At 44.1% G+C, this 17,648-nt stretch overlaps 2 protein-coding genes across 5 annotated transcripts in view; one reads left to right on the forward strand and one right to left on the reverse strand.

Moving 5' to 3' along the window:
• Positions 1-1,441: 1,441 nt before the first annotated feature.
• On the forward strand, positions 1,442-13,497 carry LOC131886969 (Na(+)/citrate cotransporter-like). Of its 3 annotated transcripts, XM_059235452.1 has the most exons (10): positions 1,442-1,595; positions 1,690-1,832; positions 1,990-2,098; positions 3,191-3,347; positions 3,443-3,619; positions 9,597-10,079; positions 10,239-10,411; positions 10,577-10,863; positions 12,882-13,019; positions 13,103-13,497. In XM_059235452.1, exons 2-10 carry the CDS (start codon positions 1,710-1,712, stop codon positions 13,226-13,228), a joined length of 1,773 nt encoding a protein of 590 aa, XP_059091435.1. In that variant the 5' UTR covers positions 1,442-1,595; positions 1,690-1,709; the 3' UTR covers positions 13,229-13,497. The 3 variants fall into 3 exon arrangements, with proteins under 3 accessions (XP_059091435.1, XP_059091436.1, XP_059091434.1); XM_059235451.1 differs by lacking the exon at positions 1,442-1,595 and having other exon boundaries at positions 1,673-1,832; positions 13,103-13,474; XM_059235453.1 differs by lacking the exons at positions 12,882-13,019; positions 13,103-13,497 and having other exon boundaries at positions 10,577-11,328.
• Positions 3,602-17,648, reverse strand: part of LOC131886966 (Na(+)/citrate cotransporter-like) — a 28,749-nt gene continuing 14,702 nt past the window's right edge. The window contains exons 1-2 of one of the 2 annotated variants that reach the window (XM_059235446.1): positions 8,383-9,176; positions 3,602-5,305 (exon numbers count right to left, since the gene is read on the reverse strand). In XM_059235446.1, coding sequence (XP_059091429.1) covers positions 3,741-5,305; positions 8,383-8,665 — 1,848 coding nt within the window. In that variant the 5' untranslated portion in view covers positions 8,666-9,176 and the 3' untranslated portion in view covers positions 3,602-3,740. Of the gene's footprint in view, positions 5,306-8,382; positions 9,177-17,648 lie in introns of those variants that run through there. The other variant, XM_059235447.1, reaches the window with a different exon arrangement.

Consider the following 17,648-nt stretch of genomic DNA (forward strand, 5'->3'; position numbering starts at 1 on the left):
TGTCCTTGAGATAGTTGGGGCTCGCCAGTACCATATCGCCAAATCTCGGCTGAGGGATGATGGTGGTGTACAAACAGGGTCGGGGTAAGTTAGTTGAGGCCTAAGTTCAGAGTGAACCTCATCCCCCCACTCTTCAATTTGTATGGTGGGGGATGATTCGAGCATCCAAAACTGGCTGGCACTGTTCATCGATAGCATGGCTCACATCAAAGTTGGGGTGATTCAAGAAGGTCAGTTGCAGTTCAAGATTGGATGCAAGCTCATCTCTATATCTTTCAAATTTCGTATTGGCAAAGAGGGCACTTGGAAGTTGGTAGTTGGTAGCTATTAGCATTTGGTAGTCACCATGACCACTCGAAAGTTATCCAATCAAGAAGAGGAGGTTTGGCGAAGGACGTTTCTGGACGAGATCAATCGCCAAGGATCGGGACATCTACTTCGAGCCAGAAGGAAAAGTGAGCAAACCACCCCGGGTAAGTACAAACTTGTGCACAAGTTTTTTTTTCATTTGAAACTGGATCAAACCAGAGTCCAGATCGAACCCCTGAGAAAGTACCTCTTGGATCGTTTTCCTGTGAGACACTGGCAAATAATAGCTTGGTGATTCCGTTTAGTCGGTCTAGGATCATTGATTGTTGACGTTACGTCCAATTCAAGGAAAATTTACGAGTCAATCAAACGTATATGTATTTCACCGATATTCTTTATAAACCAGTGCAGCAAACTATTTACCAGTGCTCTTATATCTTGTGCTAACAATTTACCCTGATTCCATCCTGACCAGTTAAGTAGCATGTCAAAACTGTATCAAATAAAAAATATGTTCTTGTAGAATCCTAAACTTGATTGCCACAAGTTACAATAGATGTTAAACTCGTACAGTTCATTTTAATACAAGTGTTTTCAAGACTCTATAAACAATAGTGAGTTTGGTCGGGAAATTGGACAGGAGCTTGGATTATCTTGATCTTGATACCACATGTTTTCTTCTGTCTTCCCAGCAGTGCGCAAGGTGTCATTTGACTACTATGCCCATCCCACTCAACGGCATAATCTGGTCCCGCCCATTGATGAGGGGATTGATGAGAATGCCCCATCTTTGGGATTAGAGTTTGTTCAGTTTGCTCGGGAGGACGGAGTGGAAGAGAAACTGATCGTGTTGAGGCCAGACTTGGAGGCAACAAGAAACCTCCCCAAAGTGCGTCGTCACAACAATAATAACAATAATAATCATCATCATCATATCAATAATAATCCCGACGATGCGCTTGAGTCTGGCCTGGATGAGGAAATTGAAGAGGACAGACACACTTGGCCCAAGTTACTGACACCGAATGACAAAGCAGAGGACGTGCTTCCAGGTTCGTTTTTTAACGCGTGCGTTCTAATTGATTGCTCAGTGCTCCACATGTGAGTGTCTATGGAACAAGTGTACTGTACACAGTTTGATGCTCAGTTGTATTGTATGGCCCTTTGACTTGGGGAAATAGGCCCAATCTTGAATCTTGAAATAGGTTGAGGTCGGGTGGGAAAAACTCGTTTGAATGCTTGGGGCATTTCGTTGAACTGTCATTGGTATTCACAGTGGAAGGAAGGTATTGGAAACCATCCAGATTGGCGTTCACGTATCCGGCAAACGGGTTAGAGTTCACGTACAAGTATAATCGAGGATTCCAAACGTTATTTCAGAGTCCAGAAGCAACCGCGACATGCATCTAGAAACAACCAGGGGTATCTTTACTCTCCTTCAATTCTGGAGATCGTTTCTGGTGATCATGGTGCCGTTGGCAGCATTGCCGTTGGTTTTCACCGAAAATGAGGACACGCAACAGGTATGTCACTAATACTACAAAACGGGGGGTGAGATCGAAGTAAATCAAAACATGAGAATACCAAATTCACACCAAATGCCGGTTGCGAACATACGTTGTGATAATACAACCAAACAACTGTCTAGACAAATACCCTCCTGTTTGATGACTTTTTCAGGCTTTTCGATGCGCTTATGTTATGGTGATAATGGCTGCCTTCTGGGTGACTGAAGCTCTTCCCTTGGCTATCACATCCCTGATCCCTGTGGCGTTGTTGCCAATTCTGGGTAAGAAGATTGCTGGAGTTATTTATAGCATGAAAGCTATCTAAATAAGGCTTTACTTGTTCATTAGAAAATTGGAACGAATTATAATTTCTTTCTCTCTGCCCAAGGAGTTTTTCACATTCCCCGACCAATAATCGGAGTTACAAATCGGAGTTACTCTTAACACGGCAATCTTCATTTTTGAAATAATTAAGACACTTATTTCAGCACCGGTGCCTCCTTAAGAATTCAAGGGTTGGTGCGCAGCAAAGAACTGAATAATTCTTACTTTGATGTTACTGCCCTGGGATAGATAAGAAACAATACCGTGACCGAAACGAGTGATTTTGCTGAATTACTAGGTTTAGGGGTAAAGGAACACCTCTTTTCGTGGAATTTCGCTAAAGCGAGAAAGATCCAAATTCAAATGCTGTCAAATACGTTAATTGTCATTGCCAAGACGTTTCAAACGAATCTTAATTGCATTGTTAAAGAAAAACCAAAAAAAAGGAATGTAATATTTCAAGAAAGGATTAAAAAGGGTGTGCATTAAATTCCGAAATTTCAATTGCTAGCAAGCAATTTTTTAGTGAATAACCCTCTACACCTCAAAGGGGCTCTTAGAATGAGAGAAAAAATAAATCTTTTGCGAGTCCGTTTTTATTCAGTGCAAGTCCATTCCATACCCTGTGTCTCTGATGTAGAAACATTGAAATATATTTGGACATTAACTCTAAGACTCTCAACAGATTGTTCTGTGAATGGGGGTTTCCGATTGAGTGTGACTTTCTCTCCAGACCAGGTCTTTTATGAAATGATATCCATAACGAAAGTCTGGTTGAGCTGCCTCAAATCCACTGCATATTGCCATTTCTGGACTCCAATCAATTAAGGGCCACTCTCTTTTATGTACAATACCTACGTAGTACGCCTTCTCTTTTCTCGATCTGCCTCAAGGATGCATTCGTGTAACAATGCTCTAGCGATTCGCACAGGGGTACTCACTCGTTAATGAGCCCCCGTTTTGGGGTTTTTCTTTCATTCGATTGGAGCTCCTTTTTCTGGTGCTCTAAATCAGGTTGACGAACCATACGTTCCTGCTCTTTCTTCTAGGGATCATGACCACCGACGAAGTGGGCAAGGAGTACTTAAAGGAAACCAATATGATGTTTATTTCGGGGATTATCGTAGCCATTGCAGTGGAGCATTGCCACCTCCACAAAAGAATTGCCCTCAACGTGCTCTATTTGATGGGAACAAGTCCACGAAGGTAAAACTGGAAGGGCAAGGGCAGCTGGGGATGGGGAGGAAAATCTTCAGAAAGGAACCTTTTATTGGCGTTTTCCCCATTTTTTCGGTTTCCAGAGTCATGTTGGGATTTATGTTACCAACTTGTTTTCTGTCCATGTGGATGTCCAACACAGCTACCACGGCCATGATGGTACCAATTGTTGATGCGGTAGTCACAGAACTAGAAAAGGACCCAGAAGACGTGGAAATGAGTGAGGAACGAGCACAAGAAGATAAGCAGGATGAAAAAACGTGAGTTTATTTAGAGCGAGTACTTTGGACGCACTGAACTACATCTACTTCATTGCTAAAATAACTAAATACTATATACAATGCACTATACTGTACTATAGGCCATAGCCTGCAAAAGGGGTCACAACTGACTGGCACACATATTGGTAGTGTTGTACATAGAACCGGATAGAGCCCAATCCGGAAACTCATCCAAATCGAAAAGGATTGTGCCATAGGTGTTAATGCACACATGGATCACGATCAAGCACAACACATTCATGACAAAACCGACTTTGACCATTTCAAATGTAGTGATTCGGGATGGAATAAACGCAATGGCATTGGGACCGGTGGAGACTGGTAGCATAAAAGCATACGAGGCTGTTAGAGTGGGTGGGAGCATCAAGTAAATGGGGTTAATCTCCAGGATCAGAGACAGATTCCTTAACACGGGCAAGAGCATCGTGGTGGCAGCCACATTGGAGGCGATTTGAGTGATCACAGACATCAAGAGCGTCACCACAACGCAAATGGCCCAATCTGGGAGACCCTGCAACGCTGTCAATTTCTGGCCAATCCATGGCGAGAGGCATGATCTCTCACTGGCGGTAGCCATGGCAAACCCACCGCCCAAGAGAAGTAGCACATTCCAAGGCATCTTTTCATGGACAGTTCTCCATGTGACGAGGCCTAGGGAAGGTTGGAAATACGAGGTTTCCCTTTCATCCTTATCCTCGGGGCCGTTTTCGACGACACTGTTGTCGCTTTCGTCGTTGCCTCGAGACTTGTCGTCTTTGAGTTGTGCTTCGATTCGAGGAAGCCGGTTCCCTCGAGAGCTCAATGCACGAATAAAGTTGGGTTTCGACGGCAAGATGAAAAGAAGTACCACCACTAACATGGTTGGAGTGGCATCACTTACAGATATGGCATCTCCCACTTGGTTCGAGGTCTTAAAGAGCTCGCCCCAACCTGGCATGAAACCCGGATCGCGGAAGAACCACAGTAGAAGCAGCACCACAAACAAACACATGACTGAGCCCTCATGGTAGGTGATCGGACCTAGTTCGTTACACTTCTGTCGAATCAAGTTGCGAATAGCCAGCAGGTCCTTGTTGTCCTGGTCGGTCCCCAATGAGCCTCGCTTGTGGCCTCGTTTTCGCTGAAAGACATTGGGGAATCCCAAATAGCGTACTTGTAGCCACAACCAGATCAGAATCAGGCTCAGAATCACTTGAGGTAGAGAGAAGGCCATCCATGTTCCAAAGTTGACGGGCTGACCGGGGAAATCTTGAATGAACTCCATGAACACCAAGTTGGGCGAGGTTCCAATGAGGGTCCCTGTTCCACCCACATTGGCTGCATAGCACACAGAGAGCGCGAAAAGGGCCCTCAACTTTCTGATATTGGATTTCTTCCGCTGCTGGATGGTGAGGTCGGTGGTGGATTCAACACCTTCAGGCTCAATTATATCACCATACTCAATGTCAGCCTCCGTGTTTTCTTCCAACACCTCCAAGACAGCCTCTAAAGTGGGTAACATCATGGCCGTTGTCGCTACATTGGAAATCCACATAGAGATCAAAGAGGTTGGGATCATGAAACCAATCATCAGGTACCGAGGAGAAGTGCCCATCAGAGACATGGCATTAAGAGCAATTCGACGGTGCAAGTTGCTTTCCTCAATGGCTTGAGCAAAAATAAGACCTGAAAAAAAGCGAATGGTTTCACTATTTCGAGATGAGTTGAAACAAAAATATAATTTCTAATGCAAATGAAACATTCTAGACAAGCGTCTATTGCAAACCCAACGATGTGTGAACTTCGGAAGGTTCCTGTGGGGCCAGTTCGCACTTGTTATTAATTATATTGAAAAACATGACCCTCATTCAATTCTCAAGGAGATCTACTTCACTGACAAGGGCTACTTGGCATTCTGGCCAAGAAAGAGAATGGATTTTGAGTCCCCGAAGACAATGGCATGAAAATTTTCCTCATGTATGCACTGGGGGCCCACTGGATTCACTGACGTTATTAGATCAAACCCTTTCATTTAATTATTGAAAAATCTTTAGGGACATGTCATTGTAAATGTAAGAAAATCGTATTAATAGGATATATAACTTTTGAAAGAGTTTAGGGAATAGAAAATTGGTTATGGTTTTAAACAATAAATGCATTTATTTGCTTTAGCCTTTGTCCGACCTGGCACTAATAAGGGGGTTAACATGAAGCCGTCAGCTGGCCTGTCCTCTCTAGACATCTCTCGTCCTTCGTCAATCTTGAAGCGGGCTAACTGGATGTTCATCTCGACGCTCGGAGGCTATTTGCATATCTCGTTTCAAGGCCTCTGCCCATTTAAAGCCTTCCTCTAAGACATTCTCATTCGCCTACTTTCCTTCTTCTTCTCGTCCTCTTTCATCCTTTGCTTCGCCCTCGTCCTCGTTCTCGGGGCCCGCCCATTATTAAGAGCCTTGGCAGAGGACAGATATTGGCCATATAAATTCCAACAACGATTACCCGCTCAAGGTCCATTGTCGAGGCTCTTGGTTGAACCAAAAAGAATTAAGATTTTTCATGAGCTCCCGAAGGCTTAACGGCCACGTTTTCACTCTATCCTTCATATTACTGGATAGGCATGGATTGGAGTATTTTGTATACAGGCGAGACTGGAATTTCTCATATCCTTGTTGTTCATAGATCTCCTCCAGGCTTCATGGTATGTGTTTGCCTGCTATTCCAAGGCCAATGAAGAAAGAAACGACCCAATTCACTTCGTCTTTTTCTTCTTCCTCTTGACAGTTTTTCTTCCAAGTATCCTTTTGAGGCCCTACACTTGACTTATTCTCCCGTTTGGTCTTGTCGTCAAGCGGCAGTGTTTCCCTTTCATTAGACAAGCGAGTAAATTTCAAAAGAAATCCTTTGCTACCAGAATGAATCGAAGTGAGAAAGTTAGATTAAAAGCCCCCCTCGTTCTCATTACCCCCAAGGAAATAGGATTGGAACAGATTTCACCGTCAACTCATTCACAATTTGCCATGTTGTTGTCCGCAGTGGAACAAGTTGGAAGGGATGCCAAATCTGGACCATGAAAGAACAGGGGAGGTTGGATGGATGGAGAGGTTGGAGAGGAAGGAGAGGATGACGGAAGCACAAAAGTTGATCGTTCGTGTGAGAAGCTGTCGGCCTGGGCGAAATGAGCAGGACGAACAGGAACAAGGGATAAATGAAAGAGCACAGGAAGACGAAGAAAAAAGTTTTGGCCTTGTTTTCCCACCTTCATCATTCACTTTATCCAAGCGTGATGTAAGAAGAAAAGGTCTGAAGAGAGATGGGTTTGCAGGTAAAAAGAGACGCTGGCCGTGAGATACTCGTCCAGTGCCATTTGAATTGGAAGCCCACTTTGCTCGGAAACGAAATTCTGCCAAGGGTGAATTAAGACTCACGAGACTGAAGGAACGACGAACACCAAGGGGAAAATTAGGATCTCATTGAAATAATCCGTCTGGCAAAGACGAACAGAAATAGGTCCCGAGCTTCACCCAGGATCTTCTGTACGGAGACAACTTATGAATTATAGATGTCGGTGGTGGGAGTGGTGGGAGTGGTGGAACACTTGGAGAACCAAGTTTTTGTACAAATTGCATTGCAAGAATGAAGATGAAAAGGGGCAAAAGGAGAAAAAGGCAACGGGATGAGATGACACTCGAGGAAAGTTTATTTTGTTGCGTCCACATTTTGAATCTACGTAGGCTCAAATAAGACACTAAGAAAATGAAATGCTTGGTTCATAAGTGAACACGAATAAGACGACAATTAGTATTTGGGCCTCTCTGTTTACCGATATTGCGAGAGCTCTAAATTCGCTCTAGGTCCAAAAGCAACTACTTTCTCCTTTTAGAGACAATCAATAGAGGATGTTAATTTTCAAACAATAACTCCAATTTGAATGCATTCTGTGGACAACACATTTGTGCTCCCTTAATCATTTTGGTTTGCTTGCACTTTTTGCTGTCATAGATATTCAGAAAAGGCTGTCATTTGTTTTGAGTTTTGTAAGCGCAAATATCGTCATAAAAATATGCCCAAACAGATGTCTTTAGTATCCAAGTCCTTCAGTAGTATTGGGTAGCAAGTGTCCGAATTTGAACCAATCGCCTACAGATTTTTTGCAGATTTTCCTTTCGCTGATGAGAATGGACACGCTAGCAGTTCAAGATGAACCATTTGTACATCTTATTAAGTTTTATATTCATAAAATGGCAGATCTACCAACGAATCAGAGTTGTTGATATGAATAAGTATACTTCATCTAAATATCTAGTTTGTGCTTAAATGTTTGCAAACAATACGAAAGCCAGGTTCATTTCATTTCGAAATTCAGAACCACTCGCACTCAGCATGGGAAATTTATCAAATTTTAAAGCACTTACGAGCACAACTCTAGGAAAATGTGTCATTCAGCTTTAAAACATTTGCTGCCTTTTTACTTTAAAATTTGCTCATGTTTATCGTTATTTGACCAGCCCTCTATTCCCTACTGTATAATTCAATATCCTCGCCTTTTGTTCCTTTGTTTAAAAGCAAGGCTAAAATGAGCAGTTGATTTCTTTTGACGGTTCGACGGAATCTTCTTCCAGTCTTCCAGAGTTGGAATCAATTTGATCAAAAACCTTCAGCTCATTTCGCACCCAATGACTTGGAAAGCCAATAGTAGGTCATGGCTATAGACCGGGTTTCTAGTCATGGGCGGGATCAAACACGTGTTTCGCCCGCAAACTTACCTCCTAGAAAGAGCATACTCGTATTAGTCACGTAGTTCATACACACATCCGATGTGGACATGATCCCCAAGAGGGGAAATGCGGCCACAGGGATGAGAGCTGTGATGGCTAATGGAAGAAGATCCAGCATCCAGAAGAGAGACATGACTAAGATCACAAAGCCACAACGAGATTCCTCGGAGCCTCCTGACGAGATTGGGATAGCGGATAAGATCACCGGGATGGCCACCGTGGCCATGGACTTCCAATAGGTCTTGAGGTAACGCCATGATTGAAGAGTCATATTTTTCACATTGAACGGAGAGATTGGCAAACTGCTCTGAGCAAGTCTGACCCCTGACTATGACTGGGGATGATGTTATTCGAAATGGACACTGATGAGGAGCTGACCCATCGGGTTTCGGACGTTGTCTGCTACCTGTGTTGCCCCGGCCATGGACGCGCCTGCTTGGAGGGCCGATCAATAGGGGGTCGAGTGACTTGGGGTCCTCTTGAAATTGACTGACCACTGAACGAACGTATGTTAAAGGGTTGAGCTCTTGTTTGGCGCAAGAAGAAACAGTTAGAAATGACAAAGGGCTCCTCACACTTTAGTCCTTCGACAATCTTTTGTATTTGCTCAGATCGACTATGTACGTACACCAAAAACAAGACAATCGTACGCTCAAATTCTGCTACGTAATGCCATACGCTCCCATTGTTTTAATCCAATTAGTGAATCATAAAAGTACTCTGCATTACACACAAACAAATGTCAATAAGAACACTTAAAGTGCATTCCATCAAAGAGCGTGTCCAAACACGTGAATTCATGTTCAGAGCAAAGAAGTGTGTTGTGTAAGTGTTAAGCGCATTCCGTTTATGAAAATATCAAACAGCCCGACTAGTCAAACTAAAAGCATTTCCATTAGAATCCTAATTGATGGAGCCTTGACTTGTGCAATGCATCCCATGATAGGTGTTTTAAGATTAAGAAAAGGTGCATGGAAATATAAAACTGGCTCAAAGGTTTTCTCTCTCGGTGGGTCTAATTGGGAAACCTCTCCCATGTGTTGCCTTGCGACAAAATTAGTTGACGAGGGATCATTTTCCGAATGGGATTTCCCCGTTGAGACTAGCACCTTTCCCCCTTTGCCGTTAAGACAGGTACATCAACAACAGCGACAACAGCGACAACAACGACAACAACAGCAACAATGACTATCTCTTTTCAGGTCATCGACTCCCAAGTCGAAAGCGACCGCGGGGAAGCTTCAAATCCGTTACATGATCTTCCTCTCAATCGCCTACGCAGCCAATACGGGTGGAACGGGCTCTTTGACGGGCACGGGCTCAAACTTGATTTTGAAAGGAGTGGTGGCCGAGTTTCCGGGCCATACTCCGATCAATTTCGCCAATTGGATGTTCTACGCCGTACCAGCCATGCTCCTAAACCTGTTGGGTTGCTGGCTTTGGCTCCAGTATTGGTTTATGGGTCTGGAGAATCCGTTCAAGAGATCTACTAAGACGGAACAAGAGGCTGGAAATGAACGTCGTAATCAAAACGTGCGGCGTGTGTTGAAGCTCAAAATCCAGGAGTTGGGCAGGGTGACCTTTCATGAAGCCGCCGTTTTCTGTCTTTTTTTTCTTTTGGTTCTGCTTTGGCTCTTCCGCGATCCCAAATTTATCACCGGTTGGGGAAATTTTGTGCACATTCAGTGAGTATGATATCTTAGGGTTGAGTTCTTATTCCATTTTTGGTGCTGCGGTGAACATGCTTTTTCTTTCAAAAAGTGGCGGCCACCATCATGAAAAATTGCCCTTGTTCTGGTTGTTGGTTCAGTTAATCTGAGTGGTCCCTTCCCATTTCACTTCAGGAAACAGAGGTTTGTTCCCTTGGTTGGTGGGAACTGTTCCAATTCGAGTAATTGCACATACACCAGTGAAACGTACGAAAAAGAGGCCATTGATGATGCCACAGCGGGCATGTTGATTGTCCTTTTGCTATTCATCCTACCGGCCCAACCCAATTTTTGGCCCTTTAACCGACGTGAGTGAACAAATTGGAGAAAACCTCCAAGACGGGGTAACCCCTTAAGTACCATAGATTCCCATATTGTGCCAGTAAATGTGTGCATGATAGAGTCTCCTTGCGCTCAACTAGTTTTTGAGAACCATTTATATTCATTTCCCCCCCAATCTGGATGGTTTTCAGAGAGCAAAGCCCTGCGATCCGCACCCTCGGTGGGGCTTTTGGAATGGTCTGCCATTCACGACCGAATGCCATGGGCTCTGGTTTTGCTTCTGGGCGGTGGATTCGCTCTAGCCAAGGCCACCGATGTGTCTGGCCTGTCGAAATGGATGGGAAGTCAATTAGAAGTATTGAACTTTCTCGACTCACGACTCATTGTGCTGGTGATCTGTATCCTCACCGCCATTGCCACGGAAGTGACCTCAAATGTGGCCACGGCGTCCATTTTGATGCCTGTGTTAAGAGATTTGGTAAGCGGACCATTTTTGCCAATGCCCCCTTTTAGGAAAAGGCCATTGTTCGAAACTACGGAAATAGACTTGACCATACTTAGAGTGCGGACTTGGTCCAATGTGCACAAGGTTCAATGCTGGATCACACTGGAATTGCGTTCTAATGTAGCATGTCCCCTGCCGAATGAGTCGTATCGAAGTAGAATGGTATGTTTTGTTAGGAATGAAGTCTCAGATTTATAATCATTTGGAATGGCTTGGTCAAGAACTGCCATAGCATTCGCTGTCCATGGACAAAGATGGCAAACGACTGATACATACAGTAGTAAAGTGTAAGCCATATAGCATGGTCAACGAAATGCCGAATCATTACGCCCTCATTCTTGGCACTCATGTTCTCTCTCTGAGATTGATTGGCTTGAGATATTTAGCAAGCTCTCTTACTCTCTTGGCCAAGTCTCCATGGGCTAAAGGGAAGGAGCCGTTGATCTAGTTATCTACGGTGCAAAATAAGATCACCATTATCTTAAACGAGGTTGTTCCAGCTCCAATTGTTGTTACAAGCTGTACATGTAAGTGGCAATAGGAAATGGCACCCACATCGTCATTGAAACATACATCGACAGTCATGTGTCCTCAATTTCGAATTCTCCTCCCTTCTCTCGGTTTTATTCGCCAAGGTTGAGTCACACGAGGCCCACATGATCGTAGTGGTGGAAGTGAGGACAGACAGCTGGTTCAAGCTTGTAGCGCATGTGTGTGTACGAAAGAACGTACCACTCCAGGAGCTGAGACCAAGTGAGTGTGTGAGTGTTGGTGTGTGCGCACTCGGTGCCTATGAGGCTACGAGTCTATGAGGATGAAGGGCCTTGAATGGCTGGACACTGAGCAAGAGTGACAAAGCCCTCATACTGTGTAGACAAAAGCCAAAAGAAGAATGTGGAAGGAATTTATCCTCACTTGGTTTGCACTGGGAGCTGCCAGGGAGCGACTTTGAAGCGTTCGAGCCGTTTTCCTCTGGTACCTCGAGGTGGACTGTTTGAATGGTTGGTGGGTGGGTGGGTGGTTGAGCGAACGACTGGGATCTGGAACTGGAACCAAAAGTATACGATTTTGCCCTTCTCAATACGAGTGGGATGTGAGATGTAGCGCAAACGCATGGTAAAAGATGATCAGATGGGATCTCTCCCGGCAGGGTAAAGTTGTCATTTGGTTAGATCTTGAAGGTTCTGAAGTTCAAGTGCTTGCTCAAGGAGCTAATGGGAATAGTTCCGAAGCTGAGACTGAGACAGTGAAGAAACCTCCTTCATGTGTGGCATCATCTAACGTACTATACACCGTGGACAAGGGTGGAAGGAGAAGGAGGAGGAAGAGGAGGAGGCGCCATGTTCCAGATTTTGAGCTCCATTCACAATAAGTGCTGAAGGACTGGGGAGGCTTCTTGAAAACTTTGCCGATCTTATCCTCGTCATGTTCCAACTACCGCTAAGGGGAGGACTTGTGGTATTTCTTTTCTCATTTTACTCCTATCTTTACCACGTTGATTCCATGGCAACTTTTCCCGAACATGAGGGGAAGAGTTAAGTATTGAGACCAGACGTAGTAGCCAACTCTTTTTGGTCGTATATTTAGGGAAGAAGAGGATCTTTTCTCTTAATAGGATCACGTTGTTACACTCTCAACGGTTTCTGTGATGTTTTTAAGAGGGTTTCTTTTCATGTCCACATGTCCAACAACTCCTCATGATCCATCAAAATAGGTGAAATAAGAGATCATCCTGCCAAAAGTTACAAAGACCATCAAGAGGTGCTGATAACATAATTCCCAATGTGCCCCAAGTGGTTGAGGGCATGTAGTACGGAGAGGAAACCCCCTGGAAATGAAAAAAGGCGTCCATCTTTCAGTTATATTGTGCCCGTGTAGCCCGATCTCCTGTCCTTTAAGCTGCATAATTTATCTCTGGTCCCTATAGCACCATCTAGATGTAGAATACCAGTACTATCATCCAGTCAGTATCTCTCGTATGTACTCCATAGGCCATATCCCTCCAAATCAATCCCCTGTATTTGATGATCCCAGCCACTCTGACGTGTTCGTACGCATTCATGTTGCCGGTTGCGACGCCTCCGAATGCGATCGTCTACTCGGCCTCGGGAATGAAAACCTCGGATATGGTGAGGATCTGCAGCCAAATCGTCTTCCACGTCGGGTTCTTCTCGAGTCCTAATAGTCATTGACTTTTCTTTTGCCTTTGCAGTTCAAGTGTGGATTTTTTGTCAATATCATCTGTGTGGTCATCAACTACGCGTGCTTGAACACGTATGGAATCCCATTGTTCCATTTGGACGAGGTTCCAGAATGGGTTGTGATGCAAAAACGATGAACAACTGTCTCTCTCCTCTCTCCTCCCTCTGTTTCCCTCTATTTGATATTTATGGTTAGATTGTAGATTGGAGTGCACTAGTGGTTCTAGCACGTGTTTTGTCTCTACTCCTCTCTCATTCTCTATCTCTTTTGTATCTCTGTCCTCTCTCTGAACCAAGATCTACCACGGTACGAGGAGAGATATGGATGTGTGCGTGTGTGTTTGTAGCAAGACTAGCATGGAAATACAAACTGCACGACCGAACGAATATTCGAATGAGGACCTTACCCAGGGCTCTGGTTGCATTTTCCCTCCCCCTTCTTAATCCTTGGCAAAGGCTCTGGTTTGGCATTCCAGGGGGTGGGTGCATTTGGGTACTGCTTTTTGTTCTTGTCAGTGGGCATTGTGCTTATGCCCAAAACAAGCACCAGACTAACTGTCCCGCCCACTTAATCCCATCTCAAAGAGACGATGAGGATCTTTTCCACCGTAGGACGGGGGCCGTCATCAACGGTCCTTTCCTTCGTTTTGACAACGACGTCTGTGCAAGGGAGGAAACTGTTACAATAATTAGCTGGAAAGTAGTCGATCCGTTCGTGCCTGGCAGTCTTGGCTCGGGTGGGAAGTAGACTGTTGTCTTAAGAGATTGGTCTCAAACTGCAAATTGGACCTCTCGAGTTGCCTAACAAAATTGGTACACCACTTACTTGACTGTGTCCATCTATTTACGGACTACGGACCTAGCTAGAGCAGGCCAAGAAAGAGTTCTCGAGAGAGTAAACCAGCCAGAAGTGGCAAGAGAGGAAAAATCCCAGGCCCAAAGGCTGGTTCTGAATCCCTCGTTGTATTCTGGCTTGCATGGTGAAGGCCAGATGGAGTCGCGCTACTTGAGGGTAGATTTGCGGCGTTGCAATTCTAAATTCACATCACAATTTAACTTGCCTACTAGTTCTCGAGGATTTGCCATAAGAACTCGGGCTAGATGGGCTGGATGGAGAGGCTTTGGAATGAGCCCAGATGCACGAACTGACACATCCCACTTGAAAAACGCGCTTCCCACCATTTGTTCCACTGGATGATTCTTGAAATGACCCCCGAGATGCATTCATCATGATTGGTAGAGAAATAAATTGCCATGGTTTTGTCATGACAAATGGGACTTTTAATTAGTAACGAGAGTTTCAAAAGAAATGGTTGAATTGGTAGCATTCACCCTAGAAACAAGGTATGGACAATTTCTTCGTTAAACGCCCATGCGTTTTATTGGTTGGTGGTTTTTTTCTTATTGTACCCGGATCGATTTACGTGATTATCGGACCTCGAGTCTTGAGATCTGTTGTTTGTTGAGTAGCTTGGTGTTTAATGACCCAACCAAGTGAAAATGAAACCCAACAGTAAAACTGGTGTTAGTCAACATTTTATTGAAAATAATGAAGAAGGAAACGAAACAAATTAAGGCTCTACACTCCACACTATAATCAAAATGAGTTCAGGCTTGAGAAAGTCTAGTCACGTCGACAACTTCATTTAAGTTTGAATGGTCCGTTCAATACAATCAGTACCACGAAGGAGTAAAAGGCGTTCTCTTAAGCGATTTTTGGACAGTGAAAGTTAATTAAGAAAGTTGACATTTTATTCTTAGGCTAATGAACTCCCTATTTTCATTTGCGGTGACTTTTGAGATTCTAATTCGATTTTTGATGATTTGAAAGATATATTTTGTAAGTTTGACTCGTGAAGGCATCAATATTAATATCAATGTTTTAAAAGCATACCGCTTTTCTCTTCCCTGATTGAGTATTGCATTTATTGGAAGTCTTGACGAATTTGGGACAAACCTCAAATTTTGCAAGTTGAGGCACTATTGTTCTTTCAAGTTTTTTTCTCATCCCATGGTATACGTTAAATAAGCTAATTCCAAATTGAGGATTCGTCTAAAGAAACAATTGTAACTGGCCTGTACATACAGTATAGCAATTGAGCCCAAATGGTTCAATGTTTAAGTGACTATGTGAACAAATGCGAGCCTTGTCCCAACAACCTACAGGTAAGCCTACTTTTTTCTTGCCAGAAAGTGCATCCAAGTACATCTGGTTAGCTCCAATTCTTTGTGATAGTGTGTGCTCTTTCTCCCCTCAGTGTCGACACAATTGCAGATTAATTATATAATTATGAGAGTGGAGCAATTTCCCCGTGCTTCATTAACGTGGTAGGGACTAGGGCAAGACCGGGAAGACCGGAAAGGCTCTAGGGAAAATGCCTCAGCTGTTTCTATCCAGGCCGTGGAAAGAAGGGGACGAGCCCACCACGTAGTATTGTACTGAACGGAGAAGTGGACCGCTCGCTACTATCTAGCAAAGAAAGCGACGCAACCTGCAGATTCCCCTTTCTCCCTCAACAAAAAAGAGGGCACGAGAAAGAAGTTGCAACTTTTTTTCTCAAATTCTGTGCACGTAATCCGTTTCTTGAAGTTCGTTGTCTTTTGGATCCCGACAAACTTACTTCTGGGTGCAAGCGTGAACCAAATTGCCTTAAGTACGCACGGGTTTTACTTACGACGTGTTCTTCTAAGAGATGCCAGACTAATCAAGACACGATTCATCAACATGGTGAAAGATTGGTCAAATACGGTGTCACGACATAGTGCTCCTCTCCTCACTCATTGGGTGAAGGGAGGCATTGCGTCAATTTGGGAGTGAAATGTAGAAATACCTAAACTCGAAACACTCCCCAAAGAGGTTGAACCTCTTGATGGCAGGCAGAGTGGAAATATGCCTGGCCAGAGGCAAACCACAAGGGATCTGAACTGGATGGAAAGAGAAACATGAGACTTCAGAGGAAATTACAACACTTTTCTTCTCTCTCACGCCCAAAGCAAGCGACTCACGCCAAGGAAATGGCTCTGATTCTCAAGTGCTCTCAGATTAGGAGAAAGAGACCCAAACACACTCGGACTGGCTCGGGACAGATCCTACAGTAGTTGATGATGGTCTGGAATGGTTTTGCAAGTTTTTCTTCTTTTGGCACTACTTACGGAAAACATTCATCGGTCTGTGCAAGAGTGAAGAGACTGGGCCTCTTGGAATGGGAAGTGAGAGAAGGGTTCATGGCCTGGCCATATTCAATAGCAAGTGGTACGAAATGAAATTCCTTAAATATTTCCGTCTCAAGTGGCAGACGAATATAAGCATGGACAGTCAGTCGTCTCAAGGGGTAAGAAGAATGGAGAAGGAGGGGACAGGTCACCATTGTGAGATATTTGGACGTGAGCCGCGACTTTAGGTATGTTCCAAGATGAAAAAACCGCTTACTGGTAAGATGGAGACCTATCGGGTTATCTGGATGAGAAAGCGGAAGCCATCGTATACCGTAAACCCGTTATTGCTTGTCCATTGCTGTGTTCTTTTTTTGCCATTGGGGTTGCTCACTAACTACTTTTTAAACATCTTGGGCATAATGAAAATGTATGAGCATCTCTTTTCCTTCTCTCATTACTGCAGTCCTAACGAACCAAGGCAAACGGAATCAACCCAGAACGAGCGGCAAGAAGGCAAGGAAAGAAAGAGGGAGAGAAAGAAAGAGAGGGAGAAAGAGGAAGATAGGCCGAGGAATGGAAAGATGCTCGTTGGAGTCATAATGGACCCACCAGTAGCGATGCTCACTCCCCACTCTCCCCTCCCCTTCCCACCTCCTACCTCCCCTTGAAGTAGTAGTCTGTATAACATTGGAATAGATCCTTTTGTGCCTTGCCATAGTGCATGGGTCACGAACACATTGGCATATACTACGTAGGGAGTGTATGTAGGATGCATCTTGGAACCGAATATCAATGACAACATTTGAAGCTAAGGACCAACAACTGCTTTCCCTACATCCACAAGCGTCTTATCGTTGGAAATGTCTGATGGAAGCGAAAAACCCATGACAAGATAGTGCACTGCTAAGTGCATGGACTGGACAACAAATTGTACATGTATGGTCATTGGTAATTCATTTTACCATGACAAATGACAAGGCTGTAACTCGAAGCAAAGAGAGAGAGGAACACATCTTATTGGTTCAAGATTTGACAAGATTATTGGAACTTGGGAACCCAAAGCAAGCCTTGATTGGTGGAAAAACGTTCATACATCAATGCATTCTATTCAGGCAGTGTTGTACCTCGTATGGAATGAAGAGAGGGGGTCGAGATTGAAAATTGAAGAAATATTGGAAATTTGAATGGTCTCACAAGTCTTGTCTGGGTTGTTGTTATTTCAACGTGGCTTGCCTTAAAGATCCCGAGAAGACTTGATTTTTGTTGAGGGCGCAATCACGCGTGACAAGTCACATCGTTGGACGCGGATGGAAGAAAGGCCAGAGGATCCCGACCAATCTCTTGCGTGAAAAAGATGAGAAACCGTTCAGGTTTACATGGACTTGACCTGATCGAATGGCC

Source organism: Tigriopus californicus, chromosome 9 (assembly GCF_007210705.1).
Source record: "Tigriopus californicus strain San Diego chromosome 9, Tcal_SD_v2.1, whole genome shotgun sequence".
Taxonomy (NCBI): domain Eukaryota; kingdom Metazoa; phylum Arthropoda; class Copepoda; order Harpacticoida; family Harpacticidae; genus Tigriopus; species Tigriopus californicus.